The following is a 26,592-nucleotide window of genomic DNA, read 5'->3' on the forward strand; positions in this document are numbered from 1 at the left end:
GAGGTCTGTGATCCAGTCTGGCTGGGAAGGGAACCCTTTTCTTCTTCCAGGCAGTGGTGGGCTCCTGCTTTCTGCGGCACCCACGGGACCTCCGCAGGGTCCAGAGAGCTTGCTGGGTCCACAGCAGAACCTCACTGATGGACCAGGCCTGTTGCCCACTGTTATCAGAGCAGGCAACATGCTCATCTTCCTCGGCTAGCCACCAAGAGAAAATGAACGAGCAACATCATCCAGTTCACTTCCCAACAGCCAATTAGAGCAGTGAGAAGAGTACAATAGATCAATAAAAAGTGACAGCAGACAGGGTTGTAAACTCTGCTCTCAGTTGTGCCACTGAACCGGAAATGTGCCAAACCATCGTCACCACGGAGAGGGGCCCCAGAGCTACCCCCTCACTGCTGCAAGGCCTGTTACAGCTCAGGTCCCAGGCACTGGGCCCTGGTAGGCTCCACATCAGTGAGCGCCCCATGCTAAGCTCAAGACAGGCAAATGCCACACTCAAGGGAAGTGCCACTACACCACAGCCATCGTGACACTATTTGGAAAAAACCTGCAAGAAAACCCTGCAAAGCTGACCACGGTGGTGCATGCTGAGGCAGGGCGATGGCTAGAGCCCCGCCAGGACAACATAACAAGACCCTGTTCTCAAAACAGACAACTACTCACTGTGGTGTTGTGAAAACCCTTCTGATGGGAGACAGCGTGTCTTTAGCAGGGCAGGATTCTTCCCTCTCCACTAGAGACCCAGAGTTGGCCCCTGGGCAGGCAGGGTGGCAGTGAAAAGCGCTGCAAAGGGGAAATCAAAACCCGGATCCTGCTCCCCAGGCCGCCTGAACCAGCTGCACTAACCAGGCAAGTCAATCCTCTGCCTGGGCTCAGAGTCCTTATCTACAAAACACCAGGGCACGCCTGGCCCTCAGCTTCAGATGCTCATGAATTCCATGGAGTTAGCTAAAGGGCTGAAATGCTAAGTGTGAACTGCCTGACTTCAAAAAACCTCTGAGTGCTGGGGGGGACCCAGGGCTTCGCTCATGCCAGGCAAGTGCGCTACCCCTGAGCCCCAGCCCAGCCCAGCTTTCAGGAGAACTTAGGGCTCAAAATGAAAGTAAAGGATGAAAAGAAAGAAATGAAAGCAGGGAGACACTTCAACTTGAAACCCTCTTGGTCTTAGAACAGCAAAGTAATGAGTTCAGATAGTTCGGGAGGAATAGAAAAGTACAAACTGCAAAACAGGAAACCCATTCTTGGCTGGCTGTCAAAAAGCCATGTACTGGTAAAAACTGAAATCTATTTTAATTTGTAGTTTCTTAAAACTAATAGAGCTGGGGCTGGGCTTGTGGCTCAGTGGTAGAACGCTCGCCTAGCACACGGTGAGGCACTGGGTTCAAACCTCAGCACCACATAAAAATGAAATAAAGATATTGTGTCCATCTACAACTAAAAAGTAAAAACTAATAGAGCTGCCAAATTAGTGAACTACTGAGATGCCTGCCACTGAACACAGCCTTGCTATTCTCTGACCAGGGTTGAGCCCCTCAATTTCTTCAGCCCTGTGTCTGAGGCTAAGGCAGGCACTGCCGTGCCGGCTGATATTTGAGCCCCATGCATGCTGACCGTCTTTCTGCACAGAGCCATCAGCTTTTGAACTCACAAGGTCCCCAGTTTAAACATCTTCGGTTTCTCCAGTGCCTCGCCCACGGTACTCCCAATGGTTACTGAATGATGAAGAAAAGTGCTTACCGTCTCTTCAGGTGCCTCAAACTATGCGGCAGGGATTATACCTCCAACCTAAGTTTACACAACAAAAGCATTTTTTAAAAAGGCACTTTCTAGAGAAAAAAGAGCTTAGAAAAATGAGCTTTATAAGCACTGAAGCCAGATTCTATAGAAAGCAGAAAAATAATTTATTCCAAAAGATGGCAGAAGTAAGAAACTCATCCTGAAGGTACAGCTTGGTGTCAATCTGCTGGGATAGCTCTCCCCTCTGAGTACGCTCTCCTCCTCACCGCCCTGCGGGAGCTGCACACATCCTGCCGCAGTGCTGTGTGCAGGCAGGAGCTCTCCGCATCTGCAGATGCCAGGCAAGAGGAGCTTTCCCAGGAGAAGAGCACAGGCAACCAGCTCAGTTGGTAGGCACTTCGTTCATCAGAGTGTAAAAAGGTGAAGGAGAAAATACTGCACTGCAGGGCAGGGCTTCAGGGGTGTTGGGAAGGGGCACAGATGCCCAGAGAGGCGAGTCCAAGAAGGCGATCTGGGTGTGGAGGCGATCCGCAGCTAGGAGGCATTCTCCTCACCACCTGCAAAACACAATTGTTCCAGTAACTGGTCCCCAACCTTCCTCCGGAGAGCAAAACCAACGTCAAGAAAGTTAATCAGGCAAAAGCTTTAAAACAGGCAGGTGCTCAAAAAGTCCTTCAACACAGCAGGCGCAATCACCATGCAAGTGTGGGCAGGTTTTGCAGGGCTGGGGTAAAGCTCCTATTACCAAGGACACTGCTGAACTGTCACAGCGGACAGTAAGTCTGACCATGTTACAGAAAGCAGGAAGCATGAAGCCAAGACCAACAGTACTTGGGTCCAATGGGTTCTCCAGGGTGGCGAACGCCAGAGTGCCTGTGTTCTCCCCTCCCCTCTCATAGATCCAAAGCTCTCCTCCAGTGGCCACTCCCCAGGAACAGGCTCCATGTCCTGTCCTCAGGACTCCAGGTGGCCTTCCAGGTTGCTCCCTATTCTGACTACCACAAGCAAGCATAGGAGAAAAATGAGTCTCTTTTCCTAGTATGGTAACTGCAATACCACCCTTGCAAAGCTGAAAAATACATAAAGAAAGTATCTTCACAGAGTCAACTGCCTACAGTGCTTGCACAACGCCTCCTTAGAAAGTCTCTGTTGGGCGGGGCTGTAGCTCAGTGCTGGAGCGCTTGCCCAGCATGCGGGAGGCCCTTGGTTTGTCCCCAGCACTGCAAAGAAAAGTCTGTTCTGATGTCTATATAAATAAAGCCCCTTGCTGGGTGCAGTGGCACATATCTATAATCCCAGCAGCCGGGAGGCTGAGACAGGAAGATTGCGAGTTCAAAGCCAGCCTCAGCAAAAGCAAGGCACTAAGCAACTCAGTGAGACCCTGTCTCTAAATAAAATACAAAATAGGGCTGGGGATGCAGCTAGTGGGCAAGTGCCTATGAGTTCAATCCCCAGTACCCACCCCCCAAAAAAATAAATAAAAAATAAAGCCACTTATGCTACTTTTGAAATTAAAAAGGCAATAAATAAACAAAAATTTAATCATTGCTGCTGCCTTTTTTTGGGTACTGAGGACTGAACCTAGTAACTTGGGAAGCCAAGGAAGGAGGATCACAAGTTTGAGACCACTTGGGCAACTTAGTGATGTGTCTCAAAAAAAAAAAAAAAAAAAGAGGTGGGAATGGAGATATGGCTCAGTAATAGAATAGAGCCTCACTGGGTTCAATCCCTAGTACTGCTAGAGACAGAAAGAGAACAGAAAGAAGAAATCAAGCTGGCTATGGCACACAATGTGCCTAAGTGTGAAAACTGTGGGGGCGGAGTGCTCATGGGTGTGAGTGGCAGGGATGCTTGTTGAATTCAACACACAGTCATCAGGCAGGTCTGACAAGGCTGACGGTCACAGACAAGCAGCAACACCTGATTGGCTTAGATCTTCCAACTAGTGAAACCACAGAGAACCCACAGTGCAGCGTGGTGAACCTAGAACCCAAGTTGCCCAGGACTACAGGACTATAAATTGCCCTTCTGGAGCAAGCTAGCTGGAGTCCCACTAAGGTAGGACACGTGGACAAAGCACATTCAACCCACGGTTAATAGAGGAGCTGGGGTGTGGCTCAGTGGTGGGGCGAAGAAAAAATAATGACTAGAAGCTTTTTTACAATGCACTAGGAAAAGGACACCAGGCCAAGGAGTGGCAATGACCAGGCAATGACCAGGGTGATGTGGCTTTCGTGGTCTGAAGGCCTCAGAAAACCTGTTGCTCTAATAATTGTTCTGTGTTCCCCTCCCTGGGCCAGCAGAACAGGCCCTGGGTGAGCCCTGGTGCAGGCAGAATGCAAGTTCCCCTGGGGAACCTCAAGTAGGGAACCCCGAATAGGGAACGCGTCTCTGTGTGCGACTTCCCATGAAGAGCACACTGACCAGACTTCCTCAGTGCTGAGGCCATTTGTGACAAAAGACAATCACAAGGGAAAACACAGGCCCTCACTTCTGGGAAACCTCACACAATGGGTTAAGTGCCACTCAATCTCACGATACCAGATTGAAATCAATGCGAGCATTGTGCTCAAAAGCACTATCTTATGGTTTGATTTTTGGAGTTAGTGAAGGACACACAGAATCTCCTGTCCTATGACATAGCTGTTTGGGGTGTGGCTGGAGAACTCAAACAAAGGGTTCACATTCTCATCTCAAAAGCGAGGGACTAGCTAGGTGAACATCAGATAAAACTGAAAGACAAGAGGACCATCATGACCAGATCCAAGAAACCTGTTCAGCCCATCAAATGGTCGACTGAGGCCAGAGGACTCCACCACTGAGCCACACCCCAGCCCTTTCACTTTATTTATTAACTTGGTATTGGGGACTAAACCCAAGTGCTTTACCACTGAGCTATATCCCAGCCCTTCTTATTTTTTGAGACAGGGTCTCACTAATTGTCCAGGCTGGCCTTGAACTTGTGATCCTCCTGCCCTAGTCTCCAGAGTTGCTGAGATTACAGGCATGTGCCACCACACTCGGTGTGAATGTATTTCTTAAAAGATACGTATGTTAGGTTTAATTTTAATTTTTTCCTTTTAGGTAAATTTGCAAAAGAAGTCCTTGTGTACAATGGTGTGTAAAGTGTGTACCCAAACCACAGGTACACAGATTTACCAGTCCAAGGCCATGGGCTCAAAACTGAAGAGCTGAATACATTTAGGGATCAAAGCAAGCACTCTGAAACCAGGTGGCCCCGAAAGAAGTGTGAGGATTTGGGGTGCGCACACTAAGAAAACACCAGAAGCACCGAGGCAGCGAGCAGAGGTGAGAGCTTGAGGGGTGCCCACAGGAGTGGTTCCTAATCTGCTTCTGAGGTTGGTGTAGGACTTGGAGGCAGGAAGGCTAGGTAAAGCTAACTAGGTCAAAAACACGAAAATAGTCACATCGACCCTCGGTCACAGCCGGAAGCAGTGAGAAGAAATGACATGAAGGTAGTTTCAGGGCAGACAGGAAGGCCTTGCCGGCCAAGCCAGAGCGCTGGACAAACTAGCAGATTAGACATTCCTATCACTTGTAGCTCACAGGACCTTTGGTGACCCTGACAAAAACTGTTTACTGAGATTTTACACTGCATTTCTAGGGGCATGTGGCACTAAAATCAGGGATCCCGGGTTAAAAAAGCAATAACAACCCCTAGCTGTTCAGGGAGAAGCGCAGCAAGTTTCTGGGGCAAGCAGTGACATGTCTCAGGCAGCGCTCCACTGGCAGGACCGGTGGGCTACTCTGAGGCAGTATTTCAGAGACAGGGAGACCAGGTGAGAGCCACTGTCGTGGTTCCCAGATGCACTGATCTGGGTCAGAAATTAGGGTGGCTGGGGGAGTGGGCAGCAGATCAGAAGCATGACAAGAGCGGCTGTCCCTGTGCAAGAGGAGAAAGGAGTGACGGGACAGGTCCATCCCCGAGTGACAGAGGGAAACGAAGAATAGCAGATTATCTGCTAGAGAGGATGGAGTACCGGAAGACTGGAGCCGTGAGACATCCTGCACCCTTCAGCACGCCCCAGGTGTGGCTCAAGTTCCACCTCCCAACACATGGCTTGCCCTTCGGCGCCCACGGCCTTCTCTGAAACCCTTGCTCAGTATCACACCTCAGTGCACCCAAACATTTTTGGAATGCACAGAAAAACAGCTCCCACAGGGTAGAGGTCTTGCTACCATCACCCTCTATTCCTCTCTCATCCTAGGCTTTAGGGTAAAGTCTCTGCCCTATAGGATCATGGTACAGCATAAGACAGTGTGTGGTAGCCCAGCTAACTTCCAGGACACTGGATCTGAACCCCAAGGCTGAAGGAGGTGTACATCGTGAGGCTGCAACTTGACAACAGTCACAACCGTGGCTCTTTACTGGGACTGAACCCAGGGCACTCAACCACTGAGCCACATCCCCAGCCCTTTTTGATATTTTATTTAGAGACAGAGTCTTGCTAAGTTGCTGGGGGCCTCGCTGAGGGGTCCAGGAGGAGCAGACAAGGGTGGCGGTGGGCAGAGGTGCAGCAAACACTGCTCTCCTGAGGACTGAGCCACACTTCCAGCCCAGAAACAGAGTGCATAGTTCGGATGGCCTCACCAGTGACTGCGCTCAGCTCGGCACACAGGAAGGAAAAACATGACAAGCAACCCAAGTAGCAAAAAGTCAGTCAGGTGCTTCACAGGACATGGTTAAGATTGACTCAGGTTCACCTGCGTGGAAGTCTTCTTGGGCTGGGGAGCAGCTCAGCAATAGAGACCCGTGTCTAGCATGTACAAGGCCCTGGGTCCAATCCCAGCACCAAACCGAAACCCAAACCATAATATTCTAAAGCTTCCCTGATTGACCCTCATTTTTCTCTGCGAATACTATGTCTAGCTCATACCTACTTTCTAAACCTGGTCCCTTAGAGAAATCGTGTACCAAATCAAATCCCTCCTCATACTTATAAGTATCAACATCTCAAATCTAGTTTCTGTACTGTATCATCTTCCTGTTATGAAAAAGTTCAAAGTTCAAAAGGTGAATAGAGTGCAATCTTTTGATTTTTTTTTTTAGTTGTCAATGAACCTTTATTTTATTTATTGATATGCGGTGCCGAGAATTGAATCCAGTGCCTCACACATGCTAGGCAAGCACTCTACCACTGAGCCATAATCTTTTGATTTTTACCACCAAGATAAGTAAGGGCCCATCTTCAGAGTTCTATCTGTTTTAATGCTAAGCAGAGATAGAGCTTTTCTTTTTTTTCTTTTTTCCTTTATTGAGATGGGGTCTGTGTTGCCCAGGTTGGTCTCAAACTCCTGGGCTCAGAGGATTTGCCTGCCTCAGCCTCCGTGAGTAGCTGAGACTAAAGGTATGTGCCCCCATGAGATTAGACTTCTTGATGTGATGATAACTCTGAAGTCCTAGAACTATGGAACTGTTGTAAAAGTGTCCAGTGAAGAAGAGGTATGATTCCATGCCCATCATACGGGACCTGAGGACGTGCTCTCGTGCTTCCTGGGACTTTGCTCTTAAAGGAATGACCTTCAATACAAGGTTTCAAGCAGCCTGCACACATGTATGGACCAGAGTGCAAATCCTAGATGTGTGCCTGTCAATCAGCTTACCAGGTGCAGAGACAGAAAACACACAGATGGAACCTCTTTAGATCTACCCACACAGGGTTATTCGGTATCAAAGGGTCCAATTCTCTTATTGGATAGGAAGCAAACGAAGCCTGCCATTCCCAGCTTTGAACCCCAACCAACAACCTCACCAACATTTGCTATAGTTCAAAAGAATGGCTGACCAGGTACGGTGGCACACACCTGTAATCCCGGCAACCTGGGAGGCGGATGGCAAGTTCAAGGCCAACCTGGACAATTTAGTGAGACCCTGTCTCAAAAAATGGCTGGGGATGTGGCTCAGTGGCAGAATGTCTGTGGGTTCAGTCACCAGTACTACACAGACACACACAAAGGATGCGCTGAAGATAGGGCAGGTAGGGGAAAAAAACACGAGTTAAATAAAATCATAAAAAAGGGGCTGAGGATGCAGCACACTGACAGGGTGCCCTGCTTACAATTCCGAGCACTACAAAGAAAGAAAAAGAAACCAAAATTCCTTTTGGCAAAAGTAAAGCTAAGTGGGGAGAAAAGGCTGACTACTTGCCTCTCACTCTGAGAAACAGGCACTACCCTAACTGGCGGTGGGAACTCAAGGACCCCTGTGGGAGGGAAGGCAGCAATCTCCAGAAAGACGGCAGGTAGGTGCCTGAATCCCAGAGACTCCATTTTCAAGCAATCTCCCTAAAGGTCACAGCAAAACTACAAAATAACATATGCAAAAGATGGTACTGTGGCTTTATCAACAACAGCAAGACTGGACACAGCCTCTGACACTATTTTACACACACGCACGTGCACACAGACACACTTGCACATTTTTCTCCATGGTTTCTGGCTCACAATCCCGCCCCCAGGCAGGCTTAGAAACCAGAATCTCTCCACCCTAAGGGGGCACAGGAAACTCTGATCGCCCCTGTCTTGGAGTTGGCCACAAAGAGATCCTTCAACCTGCCCCATCTGTTGGCAGGTCACAGACCCTGCACTCCAGAGAGTCCCACCCCACACCCTAGAGGGCAGGAGGCTGCAGAGAAGCCAGAAGAACCTGGGCCTCTCAGGGCTTTCCCGCCTGGTCTGCTGGTGTTAGATGTGCAAGGAGGTCTCCATAAACACCCAGAACAGGGCTTGGTGAGCGTGGAGGCTGCTAAAGCAGCAGACCCTGCACCACGTGCCTTGCCCTATGCAAAGAACGCATCTGGATCCTCTATAAAAGCAGCAGGTGTGCTTCCTGGAGTTCTGTGAGCCACTCATCCAACCTGAGAGGTTATGGGAACCCCAACTATGGCCAGTGGGTCTAAAGCACAGGTGAAACAAAGTGGGGTTGGCAACTGGTATCGAAAGCCCTGAGCAGCCTTGGAGACCGAGCCCTCAACCTATGGGATCTGACACCATCTCCAGGCGGACAGTGTCAGAGCTGAACTGAATTAAAGGACACCGAGCTGGAGTGCCTGCTTGCTTGGTGTGTGGAGAACTCCTCGCCCCCAACATCTGGTGTCAGAGTGATCTGTGTTGAGAGGAGAACAGGAGAAAGCAAGTCTGAGTCACAGCTGGCTTTCCCGTCTGTATCCTCAGACAATGGCAAGGACATCAATGGCTGCAGGAGATGAGGAAGGTGTCTGCATGTCAGTAAGCAACTATCTCTAGCACATGTTATTGGTGAATAAAACAAGGTACAGAATAGTACAATCTTTTCTGTAACAGCTGTGTGTGTGTGTGTGTATATATATATATATATATATATATATATATATATATATATATATATAAAATCTTGGTAAAATGAAACACTGGAAGACAGACTTTTATGAATATATCTTGTTCATGATTTCAACTGGAATTATGTTTTATTTTGTTTTGGGCACTGGTAATTCAACCTAGGGCACTCTGCCACTGAGCTATATCACCAGTCTTTTTATTTTTTATTTTGACACAGGGCCTCACTAAGTTGCTGAGGCTAATCTCAAAATTGCAATCCTCCTGCCTCAATCTCCTGAATCGATGGGATTAAAGGTGTGTGTCACCATGCCCAGCAATGGCTGAAGGATCTTGATGTTACCAGAAAGTGTGGGAACAAAAACTGATATCAAAATGGCAATAGCCGGGGCTGGGGTTGTGACTCAGCAGAAGAGTGCTCGCTAGCACGTGTGAGGCCCTGGGTTTGATCCTCAGCATCACATAAAAATAAATAAAACAAAGGTATTGTGTCTAACTACAACTAAAAAATATATATATTTTTTTTAAATGGCATAGCTGCCGGGCAGGGACGCACACACCTGTAATTCCAGCAGCTCTGGAGGCTGAGGCAGGAGGATCACAAGTTCAAAGTAGCCTCAGCAAAAGCAAGACGCTAAGCAACTTGGTGAATGTCCAAGTTCAATCCCTGGTATTCCCCTACCCGCCCCCCGAAATCTGTTGGCTCAATCTAAGACCAGGGGATTCTCCTGAGAATGGCCCAAGTTCTAAATGTACTTCTGCTCTTCAGGTCACTCTGCTTTCAGCAGCCGGCTCCTGCACAGTGTTAAACTGGCCAAAAGAGTCTGAGAAGCTGTCGAGGCCACCTCCAGCCACCCCACAGCAATACTACTGTGAAAGGTCCAGAGCAAAGTCACCTGGAAGACTGGGCGCTGCGGAGCCGTGTCCCTCCTCAAGGCCAGTGGTACCTCAGATACCAGATGGTTTCATTCTTCAACTGTGGTCCAAAGAGAGGGTTGAGCTGAGCCAGAATTGCAATCAGCCAACTGAAAAAAAATGACGGAGAAGAACAGAATGTGGTGAACTCATGTTGGAGCAGGAGCATTTTCATTTAGGATGTCAGAAGCACGTTAGTAGAACTTAAATCTGTTTTGCTTGGACCGAATCTTCAATACACACTGTGTTCATGGGAGCAAGTCTGACAACAAAACATTTCCCAAATAGCCAAGCTTTGACTTCAGCCCGCCGGTTTCCATTAGACCAGAACACACCCCGCTTCTCTAGCCATACCACTAAGACACGTAAGAGCACCAGTAGAGCTGGACCAAGTGGGCATTTAGCTTCTGCTGCTTGGTTCAGAATCTAAACAGCAAGGCATGCCCCTGTACTCCAGACCAACACGGAAGAAGAACAATAGTAAAGGTGAAAGATGGCAGTTATCTTTTAAATGTGCTTATGTTGTTCAGAAAGTTCTGAATAAATGGTTTTGTACCTACTAGAGTAATTCATATGCCCAATGATATTTGAGTATTGCTGAGCTAAGACCAAAAGAGCAAGAAGAAAGATAGTAAGCAAATGTCTGGCCACTCAAATCATTCCATGGTCAACATCCTACGCAAATATTTAATGAACACGTACTAGGTTCCAGGCCCCAGAAGTACAATGGAGAAGAAAAAAATGTCACTAACTTCATAGAACTTACATAAGGCCAGGCAATAAATACCATAAAGAAAATAAAGCAAGGAGAAGTAGAAAATGGTTGAGGGTACCGTACTTTGACAGGACGGTCAGGAAGGGCAGTAACCAGAAAGAAACAGGGCACATGCTGCCGTTAGCTCCTATTCACAACACAAGCGTCAACCAGAACTTCTCCACGGCAGGTGGGGGGACTGTAGGCCCAGCTTCCGCCTACTGCCATACAGTGATACCCCATGCTCCCCTCCCCACAGGGTCCCAGAGAGTGCTTTCTGAGGAGCAGGAGAGATGCTGCAGTGGACTCCTGAACTTTCAGGACCCTAAGCTCCCCTGTGCGAAGAGAACTAGCCAAACTCAACCAGGCAGTCATCAGGCAGGCCCTCTCCTCCTGGGTGCTGTCATCCTGGGATTCTTCCAAGGGATCAGAAGGTGGACTTGAGCACCAGGAAGGGAGGGCAGGGCACTGGCCAGAGTATAGGAGCAGTGGTGCCCCAGGCCAGGCACTGTCCTCCCCATCCCACGAAGGTAGTTCTGACACAGGAAACATAATACTTGAGGAAATCAGGCCAAAACAGATACCGCAAGCCGACTCACTTTATAAACAAAAGTTAATTCAGATGCAACTCTGATCCGTCCTTAGAACGAGGGTATTAACACAAACACAAGACATGATGGTAGTGGGTTCACCCTCCACCTGCCATCAGAGAGGAGGCCCCGCAGATACGCTGGAGCGCTGGGCCACAGTCACCACTGACGGTGCAGAGCTCAGAGTGATGGAAAATTCCACCCAACCCAGGATTTCCCCAAGTCCAGCAGCCAATATGAGCTGCCGCAGAAGCAGCTGACCATGTTTCATAAGAGGCTGAGACAATGGCCAGTGCTCGGAAATACTAAATAAAAAAGGATGTTGGGACCTAAACCAGCCTGTCTCCTTTCATCACCAAGAACATACAGTATGGAAAAAAGTGAGCGCCTCCTGCGTGTGGGGGGCCATTCTTGGGAGTGGTGGCTCCCAACCCTGGCTGGCTACACAGCACAGCATCCTGGAGCTTCCCAGATGTGCTGTGGCCACCCCACCCCCCACCTTCCATTTCATCCTAACACTACCAGGGAGAGAAAGGCCAAGTGATCTGCTTTGGTCACAATGCTAATTAGGTAGTAGCAGGTCTTAGAGCAGAAACCAGGCCAGCTGGGTGTTCCCACTATAGAAACCGACCTTTTGACATCTTAACTGAGAGCATCTCAGAAGGCAAGAGCTTAGCCAGAACCCTGCTGGAGAGCCCATCTGCTGGATGTCAAGTCCACCACTCCCTTTGGCACGCGGTAGGAATAGAGCTCGGAGGACAGAAGGAAGGCTACTCGCTGCAGTATTCAGGTGCTGGGGGTCAAACACAGGGGCATTCACCACCAAGTCACATCCCCAGCCCTTTTTACTTTTTATTTTCAGAAAGAGCCTTGAGCTGCCCAACCTGGCCTGGAACATGCCATCCTCCTATCTCAGCCTCCAGAGTCACTGGGGTCATAGGCGTGTGCCACCATACTCAGACAGAAACTTTCTGAATTTGGTTTTACACTTTTTTTTTCTTTTTCTTTTTGAGATGGAGTCTCACTGTGTTGCCCAGGCTGGCCTTGAACTCCTAGACTCAAGTGCCCTAGCCTCCAAGTACTCACTATTTTTAATGTTTCAAGTCAAGCAAAAAACAAAGGACAATAATAACAACCCACTTTAAAAGCAAAACCAACAAAGCACAGTTCAAGAAAATTCCTCGGGAAGCAGGCCAGCTAGCTCATTTGAAACTGCACAGAGGAATTTCCGCTGGAGCCAGCTGAGCTCCGTGCCCGCTTGCCACTACCTCCTGATGCCAGAAATGCCTGAAAAGAGCGGGCACACGGCGTGCTGCAGAAGAAGAACCCACTGTGCGCCGATGGCGGGGCACGTCCAGAGAGGGACTGGACATGCCCTTCCCTGTGCCCCAGCTGTCCACGTCTTCCTCACCCAAGGGCCAGCCCTAAGCCCAACCAGAGTCTTCAGGCTCCCCAGACAGCCATGGGCAGTGGACACTTCAGAGGACGGCAGGGCTGCGATGGATCAGGGATGAAGGATGAGGAAACAAGTCCAGAGGGCCTAACACCCCACAGGGATCAGTGCGAGAGCTGGAAGGGGTGCCCAGGCCTCTGACTCCACTACACCAGCTGCCTCCATGAGGCACTCGGAGGAGTCCAACCCCCAGCCGAGGGTGCCTCACTTCCCAGCCACTCCACACCACATCCTGCACTGGACTGGGTGGACAGGTCAGCCTGAGAAACCAGGAGCCACACATAAGAGACAATGGTGGCAGTAAGGGCCTAGACAGAGAGAAGCCTGGGCACTTTTAACTGACAAACACTGCCCTGCAGCCCAGGCTGGGCCGAGCTCCTGGTTCTCAGAATTCTCCAGTGTCATCTGCGCCCTCACCACAGCAGGGCTCTACTCGGCCCTTGTCATCCTGCTGTGCTCTCTGGTCCACAGTCAGATGCTGGAACAGGGAACAAAGGCACAGGTTACTTCCTGGTGATGGTGACACACAGATGGAGTGACCCGACTTTGTCCAGCTTCCCTGTTGGCAGGGGGAAGTCTGCAAGCACCACTCTACTGATGGACCTTCTGTCCCTACAGCCAGGGCCGGAGAGGAGTGACCTCTGCCGGTGAGCTCCCAGAGACAGCAGAAACGCAGGTAAGAGACCTGCCCTGGCTCCATTAAGGTGGCCTCTGTCAAGTTATCTGATTTATGACACCAGTACTTTCAAGGGCAGCAAGGTTGGGACTCGATTTTGGGGTGCATTTTAAGTCTAGCTGTGTCAACAGCCAGAGTGGCTCAGGCAGATGATCTCACAACCCCACGCCTGGTTCCCTGTTTGTAAAATACAAGTGACAATCCTGCTGAGGTGCTGAGAATTTCAGAGCTAACACCAGTGCTGTGTGCAGTGGCTAAGGAGCAGACCTTCACCTTCGCTGGTCGTGCCCTTCCTCTGTGGGCAGCTCAAAACATATTCAAGCCGTGCAGGGCACTGCCCACTCCTCACCTCAGGAGTTTCCCACTCGGCTCCCACCTCCTCTGCCCCGCTGGCAGGCGGCTCCCCCAGGTTCCCACCCCCGCTGTACACACCCCCCGTAAAGCCCTGGACAGTGAACACAACCTATAACTTCCAATGATTAGAACGGGTCACGCCACACGGTGGGATTTAAGAAAAGGAGATGACCCTGCATGGACCTGACCAGACCTGGTGAGTCCCTCAGGACAGGGCCCCGCCTGCCTGCACCTGCACGGCGTGTCTCGGACCTCCTGCCTCAACTCCAAGTGCACCTTGCAATACCAGCTCAGGAGTCCCTCTTTCTCCTTGAAGCCAGTGTGACGTTCAGCTCAGTGTTCTACAGTGGAGAGAGCCGGGAGACTGGGCAGGAGCAGGCTGGTGGGCCAGGGAGTGGGCTTAGGGACATTCGGTGAAGTCTGCCCAGGCTCAGGCCCCCGACACGGTCCCTCTTTGATCTGGTGGCCTCGCCCAGCAAGACATGGAAACCAGATGGCCTGTGCACTTGGCAGCCCTCCTGCTTGCACAAGCACAAGGACCTCCATAACGCAGCAGGGCCATGGGCCACCTGCCTCCTGTCTAGCAGCTCCACGCCAACTCGGGTCTGGCCAAACCCACGAAGCCCCCTGCTCTCTGCAGACTCTGTGGTCCAAATCCCTTCCAAGGTGTCGTTCCGTGGGCAGGCTCCCTGTGTACCATGAGCAGTTTCCTTTTGCCTTACAGTTCCTCTTTTACCCCTGTTAATGCTTCTTTATGTTAAACCTGCCCTGCTGAACCCACTGTGCAGACTATCTCCTCACAGGACCCAGATTGCTACAGGAAGACAAGGATTTGACAGAGGAGATCCTGATACTAGCTTTGAAGATGGAGGGGCCCCTGTAGCCAGGACCTCCAGGATCTGACAGTGGCCCCAACCATCAGCCATCAAGGAAGCAGAGACCTCAGCTCCAGGAACTGGCAAAGCCACAAGAGCTTGAGAGAGAATGGCAGGCTCCGGAGGAGAAAGCCTGCATTGCCTTCCCTACTGCACACAGCACTACCTGGCCACGGCCCCTTACGACCGGGAAATGACCTGTTTTTGCCAGTTCTAAATTGGAAGCACCCTCTTTTTCTTCCCTCCATACTCAAGGCTCACTTCCTATCCCAGGCCTTCCAGCTCAAAATGTGTCGCAACCCTCTTTTTTCTTTTTGCCTGGAGACAGGACAGGGTCTTTCTATGCTGCCAGCTCAGGATGGTCTCAAACTCACAGGCTCAAGCACTCATCTTGCCTCAGCCTCTCTAGTAGCTGGGACTATAGGGGATGTGACTATAGGTATGTGACAGCAGGACCGAAGGGGTACATCACCATGTGCAGCTTATGGCAATCCTCTTATCTGCCAGAATATAAAGGAAAAGACCAGGGCTGAGGATGTGGCTCAAGCGGTAGCGCGCTCGCCCGGCATGCATGCGGCCCGGGTTCGATCCTCAGCACCACAAACAAAGATGTTGTGTCTGCCGAAAACTAAAAAATAAATATTTAAAAAGTTCTCTCTCTCTCTCTCTCTCTTTAAAAAAAATAAATAAATAATAAAATAAAGGAAAAGACCACAAAATCAGACTAAGAATAAACTTTTCCATGGTGGGTCCTTAGCAGGCTGGGCTAGGTACCTTGCGCTCCCTTCCCCTGGAGACAAGCATCTCTAATATATCCCTGAGAGAAAAATGATTAAAAGCAATCCTCAGACTGAAAAACTAAGTGAAGGCAAGCACCCGTGAGTGGGGGGACAGGTTCTGTCCCTGTCGCAAGAGCACATACCCACTGGGGGAGCTGTGTGTTGAGACCTCAGAGGACATGGCAAAGAGTGGAGAAAGCAGGACCCACCTGGAACGGCCCAATAAAGGCTTTACACACCACTCCCCACAAAGCAGGAACCCCAACGGGTTACTTCTTGAATTAAGGATAAATCAGACTTTAGAGAAATTAACTACCTCAAGTCTGAGGATCAAGAAATATGAAGGAGGCCTCTGAGAACTGGCCACCATACGGTTTGCAACTCAAATTCACACTAATAGGATGGTCTAAACAAACCATAAACCAAGAATTTCATTAATCTTAATTTTTTGTGTTGGGGAGGTTCTAGGGATTGAACCCAGGAAGCACCACCACTAAACTACATCCCTAGCCTTTTTATCTTTTCTTCTGAGGAGGGGTCTCACTAAGTTACTGAGGCTGGCCTTGAAACTGTGATCCTCCTACCCCAGCCTCCAGACTCCCCAGAACTACAGGCATGCACCACCATATCTGGCAAGAATTTATTAATCTTTTTTTTTTTTTAAAGAGTGAGAGAGGAGAGAGAGTGAGAGAGAGAGAGAGAGAGAATTTTTTTAATATTTATTTTTTTTTTAGTTCTCGGCGGACACAACATCTTTGTTGGTATGTGGTGCTGAGGATCGAACCTGGGCCGCACGCATGCGAGGCGAGCGCGCTACCGCTTGAGCCACATCCCCAGCCCCAAGAATTTATTAATCTTGATTTAATCGTGGCTTCTCCTGGCAGAAGCAACATAAATCCTCTGTGGAGAAGCTTGCCTTCACACCAGACTCCAGGAAACCATCCACATGAAACTACACGTAAATATGACTAAACACACACCAAAACAAAACACCGAAGACGTTACCACAACAGCCAAGAGCAAAGAGACTCGCGAGGACTTTAGATGATAACGTTGTCAGACCTGAACTGTGCTGTTCCTGTTTTTGGTGTGGAACTTGGACAGGGCCTTGCGTGTGCTGAGCGCGCTCCGTGGAGGCCATGTTAGGGTTGGCCTGTTTTTTCTTTGCCTGGTACTGGCAACTGAACTGAGTTACATCCCCAAACACCCCTCCCCATTTTTTAAAATTTTGAGACAGGGTGTCACTACATTGCAGAGGCTGTCCTTGAACTTGTAATCTTCCTGTCTTAGGCTCTGAACTGCCAGATTACAGCTCTGCCCAGAATAGCCCTACTATGTTTTAAGAAATAAGACAAACCTAAAAATGTGCAGTGAGCAGGAATAAAGGAAGCCAAGCAAGACTTTTTTTTTTTTTAAAGAGAGAGTGAGAGAGAGGGAGAGAGAGAGAATTTTTTTTTAATATTTATTTTTTAGTTTTCGGTGGATACAACATCTTTGTTTGTATGTGGTGCTGAGGATCCAACCGGACCGCACGCATGCCAGGCGAGCGCCAGGCGAGCGCGCTACCGCTTGAGCCACATCCCCAGCCCCAAGCAAGACTTTTAAAGCAGCAAAATGAAATTATATAGAAATGACAAATATCTGAAAATTTAAAAATGAAAGGTAAAGGTGTGGTGGCACCTGCCTGGTGGCTCAGGAGCTTCAGACAGGAAGATCACAGTTCAAGGCCAGCCTCAGCAATTTAGCAAGGCCCTAGGCAACTCAGTGAGACCCTGTCTCAAAATAAAAAAATAAAAAGGGCTGGGACGGGGTCACTGGTTAAGTACACCTGGCTGCCTGGCTTCAATCCACAGTACAGAAAACAAAAGTCCAAGTGAAGTTCTGGTCTGGTGTGACGGAGGAGAACCATATCTGATTCTCCTATAGGTAGCTATTATAGATTCCAGACAAAATGTCAAAAGCCACTGTGTGATGGTGTCCAAATGCAGGCGGAAGGCTGGAGGTGGTCCTGTGGCTGAGAGCTTGCCAAGGGTGCACCAGGCCCTGAGTGATCCCCAGCACCCACACCACACAAAAAAGGCAGGTAGAAACCACAGAGGATTTGGCCCCTGAAAGAAGGCAACCACTGACCCTTGATGCAGCATTTCCCCTGAGGACACCACGAAGTGGATGTGGATGTGAGCGGAAAACTGCACTGTGATGGGCCTGAGGAGTCCGAAGACAAAGCTCAGAGCTGCCAGAGGGGACACCAAAGGGGGATTAAAAAAAAATAAAAGAGGGAGCCACAGAGAGGAGTCCTCATGTCTGTGTGTGAGTTTCCCTTAAATCCTGGCCGACCCCTGACCACACAAGAACCCTCCCCTGGTGGAAAACATACTGTCCAGGCCCGGATGAGAGGGGCTTTCAGCTGCTGCCCACCGCAGGGAGAGGCAATGAGGGGCCTGGATACCTCAGCCAGAGCAATTAACAAGCAATTAGCAATTTAGCAAGGCCCTAGGCAACTGCAACCCCAGAAGGGCCAGCCTCAGCTGAGCCTTCACCCAAAGCCAAGGGTGAAACTGAACACGGCGGAGGGCAGAGGCAAGCGCCCAGGAGCTCCAAGGGATAGCTAGCCAGGACTGCTTCTGAAACAAAACCCAAACCTATTTCAGAGGAAGAGAGTGGAATACAGGGTATTTATCATCTACAATATCTAGAACTCAGTGAAAACACAGACATGCAAAACAATAAACAAACAAACAACAACAACAACAACAACAAAAACCCAGGAACAAAAAATCTGACCAAGAGTAAAAAAAAGGAACCCTCAGAGACTGATTCTCAGATGTCCCAGATGCTAGAGATGAAAGGCCAGGACTTCAAAGCGTCCATTATAAATACATTTTAAGACAAAAAAAAAAAAAAAGTCAAAGAGGGAACAGATAGGAAGTATCAGAAGGTAAATTAAACATATAAAAGAGCAACTGGAAATTCTAAACTCAAATGCATAGCTATCTGAGCTGCAAACCATCTCTGCAGGGGCTGACCAGCAGATTATCAGGGACAGGGGTCAGTGAGCCGGGGACAGAGGAGCAGAAGCCACGCAAAATGAAGGAATGCGGGGAACACTGATGTGGAAGGAGGTGGGCTTGGGGCATAGCTCAGTGGCACGTGCTAGCCTAGCATGTGGCATGCGAAATGCCCAAGGTTCCATCCCCAGCAAGCAAGCGTGCCTCACACAGAAAAAATAAGAGAACAAAATCAAGCAGTCCAAAATACACACAATTGGAATCTTGGAAGAGAAAATATATACAGAAAAAAGAACAGAGGAAATTTACTCTGAAAGATTCCCAAATTTGGTGGTAGACATTAATTCTAATCAAAATAAATCCAAAGAAGTACTCCTGTATCTATGCATAGATCATCAAACTGTTGCAAATTGAAGATAAAAGAGAAAATCTTAGTGTGGTGGTGTGTGCCTATAACCCCAGTGACCCAGGAGGCTGAGGCAAGAGGATCACAAGTTTGAGGTTAGCCTCTGCAATTTAGCAAGACCCTGACTCAAAATGAAAAATAAATAAATAAATAAAGGACTAAGGACACAACTCGGTGATAGAGCAACCTTGGGTTCAATCCCCGGTACAGCATACAAAAAAACAAAACATAACCAACTATTCAAATCACAACTGAGTTTCTAAGAGAAACAATGAAGCCAAAAGGCAACCGAACAGCATCTTTAAAGTTCCTATAAAAAGAACTGGCACTGTGCCTGCCTCACAAGCATGACACCCTGGGTTCCACCCAAGGATCAGGGGAAAAAATCTCCAGCAGCACCAAAAATAAATAAATAAAGCTAAAATTCAAAAAAAGTAGCTGGGCACAGTGGCACTTACCTGTGTCCTGCCTGCCGGGGAAACGGGGGTAGGAGGACGGCTTCAGCCCAGGGTTCAAGGCCAACCTAGGCAATACAGTAAGATCCTACCACTACATAAGTGAAAAAAATAATTTTATAAGAAATATGTGTTGGGCATGGTGGCCAACGCCTGTAATCCCAGGGACTCGGGAGGCTGAGGCAGGAAGATCACAAATTCAAGCCTCGCCTCAGCAACTTAGTAAGGCCCCCATCTCAAAAGCAAAAATTAAATAAAGACTAGGGATGTGGGCCTGGGTTCAATTCCCAATACTGCAAATTTTGAAAAAGGAAAGAAAACTTGTGCTATATAAAGAGCATCCCAAACCCCCCAGCCCTGGCCCGCAGTTAGAAACAAACCCAAGTGGAGCCAGGCGCAGCGGTGCACTCTGCGATTCCAGCGGCTCGGGAGGCACAAACAAGTTCTGTGTTTTGGAATCAGACCTCAAACAAGAACAGACCAGCAAGGGAAAAAATGCCACAGACAGAAGGCGATTAAAAGCCCAAGAGTGCATTTCAAAACACTCTGGAGGAAAGCCGGTTTCTTTGGGTGTGTGTGAGTTCAAAAGACGCACTTTAGGGAACAGTTCCTACACTGCCACCCCTCATGCTGGAACCTAAGTCCTAATAAAGCCTCTTGCAGATAGTTTTTTTAAATATATATATTTTTTTTTCAAGAAAACACACTATTAGTGCCCAAAAGTGAAGCTTTCTTTTGAATTTCATTTATTTCATTATACAATCTCATTAATTTGTGGATACAGTATGTGAAATATTCAGGGTCTGAACTTCATATCTTTCAGGCAGGTGTCTTGCTTAATAGGGTACATCATCTGCTTTCAAAGAAACAAAGGAGAAAAGCGGTTTCATAAAGGTAATATCACCCAGGTCATCTCTCCATGAAACAGTGTCTAGAAGCATTTATGCAGTAATGCTTGCCAGCCATGGTGGTGCTGCCTGGGGGGCGGGGGGCTGAGGAGCTAGGGTTGTGGCCCAGTGGGAAAGCACCTCAGGTTCAATCCCTGGTATGTCAACAACAATAATAAAATATAAAAGGGGGTGGGCAGCTGGGGAGAGCTCAGCGGTACAGCACCTGGATTCAATGCCCAGTACCACATACAATCAAAACCAACCCCACTATGAACTACCTCTACAACACAGCAATGGCAGTTCCGAGTCACTGTCAAGACAACGTGCACCACCACGTGGGGACAAAGGAAGAAATGAACTACAGCAAGAGACAGGAGCACACTGACAGTCCTTATTTGAATCACCAGGACCCCAGGTTAAATCACTTCCCACCAAGTCCAGTTACTCATTTTACACTTGAAAATGAAAATAGGAGGCATGAGACTGCTGGAAAGGTTCTTTTGTCTTAAAGAGACCATCATGAAAGGCAGCCACCTTTCAAAGACCATGGAGAACCAGAAGCCACAACCTGCTGGGCCTGTTTTGATTCACTGCAGACTCACTCCCTAGAGAGTCGTCTTCTCTCCTCTGAGACACTGTCACCAGCCTCGCTGCTCATGCTACAGAGCTCTTCAAGCTATAAAAACAAAGGCCTTGCCGGTGCGGTGGCACACGCCTGTAATCCCACCAGCTCAGGAGGCTGAGGCAGGAGGATCGCAAGTTCAAAGTCAGCCTCAGCAACAGCGAGGCACTAGGCAACTCAGTGAGACCCTGTCTCTAAAAAAAAACACAAAATAGGGCTGGGATGTGGCTCAGTGGTCGAGTGCCCCTGAGTTCAATCCCAGGAACCAAAAAAGAAAAAAAGGGGGCGAGGGAGTGAATCACTAGTTCTAAACTCTGAAAAGAAATTCCTAAAAAGATGACTTTCATGGTACGTGATATCTACCTCAATTAAAAGAAGAAGAAATACTGTGTCCTTTGAGTACTCTGAAGCAGTCACTCTCTCCAGGAACTCATTAAATCCACGTTTTTATCCTGAGACTGGACTCACTCACATTCTCAGGGAGGGAGAAACATAGAGGAGAATTGGAAACAGCTCATGCAGCTCTGCCATTTCTGGTCCTCGTGAAAATAAAGAGTGGCACTACACATATATGTGGCAAGAAAAGAGATGACCTTACATATTCCCAAATGGTCTTCACTCAATCATTTATGTAAATTATATAACTATTCCATAGATATGAATTATTACACTTTGAATACAGTTTACAATGAAATTAGAAAATCACCCTCACTCTTCTCGAAGGTAAATCTAGTTCAACCTTTGTTCATGAAACAAATCATAATAAGACAGTTCATCAGCCTCACAGTGAGTTATGGAAGTAAAATGAGTAGATCTAAACAAATGACAATGCTAAAGTATTAAGCAGTATGATGATAATTTCCAATTAATTAAAAGCTTCACACTGAACTGTTATTCCCAAGAGAACGGCATCTGCACAGCTCTCACATGATATAGTGAGCACCCGAAAGAGTGGTGTTTTCAATTTGAGGACACACGAGGGCTAAGCTCCCATAAAACAAAATGTGTAATCACACACATTACAAACACAAGAATAATCGCTCATTATTTTGGGAAAAAACAATATACTTACAAGAGATAGCAGCAAACTGAACAGGTCACCAACATGGTGATGATGACTCTAAAAACAAAGCACAACAAAGGCAAATGTTATCAGATCACCAGTGAACCAGGGACACAGTGACGCTGTAAGTCCCCTCCCGACGTGGTCAAGCTGCCACTGATTGTGCACCAAGAAAGTGGATCCGTATCTGCTTGAATATCCAGTAGACTAAAGTGTGCCTACATCCATCTGCAACTGAACAGAAAAATCTGTAGTGACAGTTAGTTTTGACAGCCCAGTCACTACCAGATTTGGTACTATTCTCTGCAATAAATTAATACAGTACTTTTAAAACTATGCTCTCTAACACTGACTCTTCCCATCTTTACTCATGTCTAAAAAGTTAAACTTGGGCTGGGCATAGTGGTGTACACCTATAATCCTTTGAGACTCAGGAGGATCACAGTGAGGCCAGCCTCAGCAAATCAGTGAAGTCCTAAGAAACTCAGTGAAACTCTGTCACAAAATAAAAAATAAAAAGTGCTGGAGATGTAGCTCAGTGGTAAAGCACCCCTGGACCAAAATCCCCAGGACCAAAAAATAATAAAAAGCTGAATTTCAATTTTTCTAAAACAGAACTCATAATATCCTCTTTCATCTCTTTTTCAAAAGTTCCTCTTATAGCTCTCCTACTCCCCTGAGGGCCAGAGGTGTAGCTCAGTGGTAAACTGCATGCTTAGCCTGAGTGAGGCCCTGGGTTCAATCCCTAGCACCAAAAATCCAAAATAAACAAACAAACAAAAACATTTCCTCCTCCCGGAAGCAGTTGTGCCATTTCCATCTATCCAATCCACCTACCCCTCAATCCACCATCCTTTGCTCATGCCCGCTTTGCACCCTTGCTCACCTATTGCAAGGACTGGTAACCTTGAAGCATCTCACCCCTGACAGGCTTGCTCTTTTCCAACCGCACTGTCAGCAGCTGGCCAGGACACTAGGGCAGCATATGGCTCAGATTCGAAACTCCCTTCCCTCTCTTCCATGCCACCCACACCATCGCTTAGACTCACCTGTCTGAACTATTCCTTTCATCATATCCCTCTCTAGTCCCACATCACCCACAGGAGTGGCTTCCAAAGAGGGATTTCCACATCCCAGGAAGCAAGCAAGACTGTCCCCTGGAACTTGGAAAGCAAGTATCAGAACTCTTGTTTATAATTATTCCTAAACTATCCTTCAGAAGTTGTGCAGAGGCGCACACCTGTAATCCCAGCTACTTGGGAGGCTGAGGCAGGAGGATTATAAATCCGAGGCCAGCCTGGGCAACTTGATAATACCCTATCTCAAAGTAAAAAGGGCTGGGGATATATTTCAGGGGTAGCATACCCCTGAGTTCAAAACACCCAGTACCACAAAATTAAATAAATAATACACTGTTTCATATAAAGCTCCCTCATTAAAACATCAGCTTCATATGTGCTTTCTAACAGCTGCATGTGAAGTCTTTAGAGATGAAGAGTCACACTGGCTGCAATTTTGTTTCAAATGGCTGGGCAAATTTTATACACACAAGTATTCATAAACAAAGCGAAAATGGGTATGTTAGTTATTTAATCTAGGTGGTAGTATGTGGCCCTTATTGTCATTGTCACTCCTTCCACTTTTTGATGTCTGAAATGTTGATGGAAAAACCAGAACTAGCTGAACTCCTGCAGGCTAACTCCTCTGTGCCTCCCTGCCTTCCGCCATGCCTGGCAGAGCCAATGTGGAAAGAATAAAAAAAAAGCTCTTAGAGAATCTGTGGATTTTCAAAAACAAAAGGGGGGGGGGTCATGAAGACCAAGAAAGCTGGCAGACTTATTTTATCTCACTATTCCACTGTAGGAAAGAGTGGAAAGGGCTTGCCTCGGGCTAGCCTCCCTGCCTCCCAGCCTCCCTCCCTCACCAGGCCTCTAAACTCACAACCACCCAACAGTCCACACTGCAGTGCTCTGGGGTCTCTCAGGAAAGAGGATGTAATATCAGAATCCTTTGTCTTTCTCCCTTCTTACACAGTTCTTTTACTTATCTTCTTAATGAATACTTCAATCTCTTAAATCAGAAATGCTTTTTCTGTATTAAAAACACAATCCATGAAGCAGCTCAGCTCCTTCGCATATTAAAAAAACAAAATCTGATTTGCAATCTTTTCCAGAGGTAAAGGGGAACTAGTACTAATTCAGTACTAATGTTTCCATTTTACCATGAGGAAATTGGAACTTGGAAAAGTTAACTCAACTGTCCAAGGTCATCCACCCAGGAGCAGTTCTCAAGTGTAATCCTGCAACTCCTGGAGACCTTGTCTCAAGACCTGCTCAATCTTACCAAGAGCAGGAAATACAAGAACTGTGGTGAAGGCATGAATGTACCCCTATATCACCAGCAGATCAAATACCAGAACCTTCATGCTAGGCTAGAAACTGAATAGAAACAGGAGGGGTCTCAATACCCTGGATATGATATGCTTTTAATAAATGCTTTTCTGAAGCTGAAGGCCAGAAAGGCAGAAGAGTAATGAAACATGAAGATATAAACAGATATAAACACAACAAAGAATTCTGATTTTGATGTCTAATTCCAACTAAACCTGGATTATATGAATTGTTTTAATAACCTCACAATTCTGACACTATAAATCGACTACTAGGCTGGGCAGACTGGCACACAACTGTAGTCCAGCTACTGGGGAGGCTAAGGCAGGAGAACTGCTTGAACTTAGGAGTTCATGGCCCACCTATTAGACACACTAGAGACCACCTTTCTTTTTTTTTTTTTAAAGAGAGAGTGAGAGAGAGAGAAAGAATTTTTAATATTTATTTTTTAGTTCTCAGCGGATACAACATCTTTGTTGGTATGTGGTGCTGAGGATCGAACCCGGGCCGCATGCATGCCAGGCGAGTGCGCTACCGCTTGAGCCACATCCCCAGCCCAAGACCACCTTTCTTTTTTAAAATTTTTTTTAGTTGTTGATAGGCCTTTATTTTATTTATTTTTATGCAGTGCTGAGAATCGAACCCAGAGCCTCACACATGCCAGGCAAGTGTACTACCACTGAGCCCCAGCCCCAGCCCAAGAGACCACTCTTGTTAATAAAAATAAAAAATAAAAAAATCTATGCCAACCACTCTGCTGTGGAGGTATGACCCTATATAATTGCTTTATGGGGAAGGGGGTCATGATGCTTGCAAATGATGGAAATTCATCTACCATGTTTCCAAAAAAAAAAAAAAGAATGGTTTATTTTTAGGGTAACAGAAGGAACAGATATAAAATCAAGCCTATCCCAGACAGCAAAGAAGGTCCAGGAAGTAATAAGTTTCTTTTCCTTGAATCAAGGCCACCTAACTACCGACTCCACATTTACTGCGTGCCTGCTGTGCATGCAAGAGGCTGTGAAACCAGGCCACAAGAAGCCAGTTTCAAGAACTGAAGCAAAAGATAGTATTTCTGACAAACTGTGACTTTAGTCCAAGTTTCCCTCCTGCATTGTCTTGAGCTAAGAAAAAATAATTAAAAAAAAAAGAAAGAAAAAGAGGAAGCAGAAAGGAGCATCCTAGAATTTCTTGGCCTTTGAGGCTCTGTATCGCACCACCCTCGAAAAGCTCGACACACGGGTCTGCGATTGAAAAACGCAGCACGGCGACGCTCAAGGCACCGGGGCGCCTCGGGGACGGTGTGACGCAGGGCCGCCCACGACACCCGGGACGACACCCCCGGCTCCCAGGAGCGCACCTCCGCGGGCCAGGCCCGGCGCCCTGGTGCAGGGCCCGGGCCGTCGCCGAGCGCGCCCGCAGGAGGCGGGGAGGGCAGATGCTGATTCATTTATTTGAACCCCTCTTCAGGGTTTCGGAGCCAGGCCTCCGGTGGGCGCCGGCGGGCGAGCGTTGGCGGGGAGGACACTCGTCTCCAGACTCGGGGCGCGGCGCGGAAGAAGCCCCCAATACCCGGCCTGGGGCCGCCCTCGGCGCCGCGGCGCCGCCGCACTTACCCGCGGTTGGGGCCCTTGGGGATGAACCAGGGCACCAGGAGGCCCACGAAGCCCCAGAACACGCTCATGACGATCAGCGGCACCGTGAGGCCGTGGTACGCCATGGTGGCCGCGAGCCGCCCGCCCAGCCCAGCCGGCCCGCCGCTCGCCCTACCCGGAAGTGTCAACAGCCGGCCGCGTGACCGCACGCAAGCCCCGCCCGCCCCACGTGACCCGCGTCCCGACTCCGCCCCCAGGCCCAGAGCCCCGCCCTAACCCGCCTGTCAGAGCTGCAGATCCTTAGAGCCAGGGAAAGCGCCAGCCTCCTGGGACGCAGCAAAGTTTTCTAGTTAAGAACTTTAAGAACTTAACTTTTAGGCAGAGGGTTGTTATTTACAGATTTACCTTCTTTTTTTTTCGATTTTTTTTTTTAGTTGTCAACGGACCTTTATTTTTATTTATATGGGGTGCTGAGAATGGAACCCAGGGCCTCACACATACGAGGCAAGTGCTCTACCACTGAGCCCTAGCGCCAGCCCCATCTACGTACTTACTAAGCAACAAAGAGAGAGCTTAACGATAACACATGGCTGTTTAGAGTCCAGGGTACTGGACTGGCTATGAGCTGTAACTGCATGAATTCTTTTGAATTCCTCGCTACTTATGTGAGTTAGTTGCAACTATTGTCCCCA

The 26,592-nt window shown here is 48.1% G+C and overlaps 1 protein-coding gene across 1 annotated transcript; it reads right to left on the bottom strand.

Annotated features, from left to right (window-relative positions):
• Positions 1 to 1,880: 1,880 nt before the first annotated feature.
• On the bottom strand, positions 1,881 to 26,084 carry ATP6V0E1 (ATPase H+ transporting V0 subunit e1). The gene is made up of 4 exons (XM_081284280.1): positions 25,922 to 26,084; positions 21,925 to 21,972; positions 9,972 to 10,100; positions 1,881 to 2,297 (listed from the first exon to the last, which is right to left on the bottom strand). The coding sequence occupies exons 1-3, from the start codon at positions 26,023 to 26,025 to the stop codon at positions 10,007 to 10,009; spliced, it is 246 nt and encodes an 81-aa protein (XP_081140406.1). The 5' UTR covers positions 26,026 to 26,084; the 3' UTR covers positions 1,881 to 2,297; positions 9,972 to 10,006.
• Between the last annotated feature and the right edge of the window lie 508 nt (positions 26,085 to 26,592).

The sequence above is a fragment of the Spermophilus citellus genome, assembly GCF_964194105.1.
Source record: "Spermophilus citellus genome assembly, chromosome: 1".
Lineage (NCBI taxonomy): Eukaryota > Metazoa > Chordata > Mammalia > Rodentia > Sciuridae > Spermophilus > Spermophilus citellus.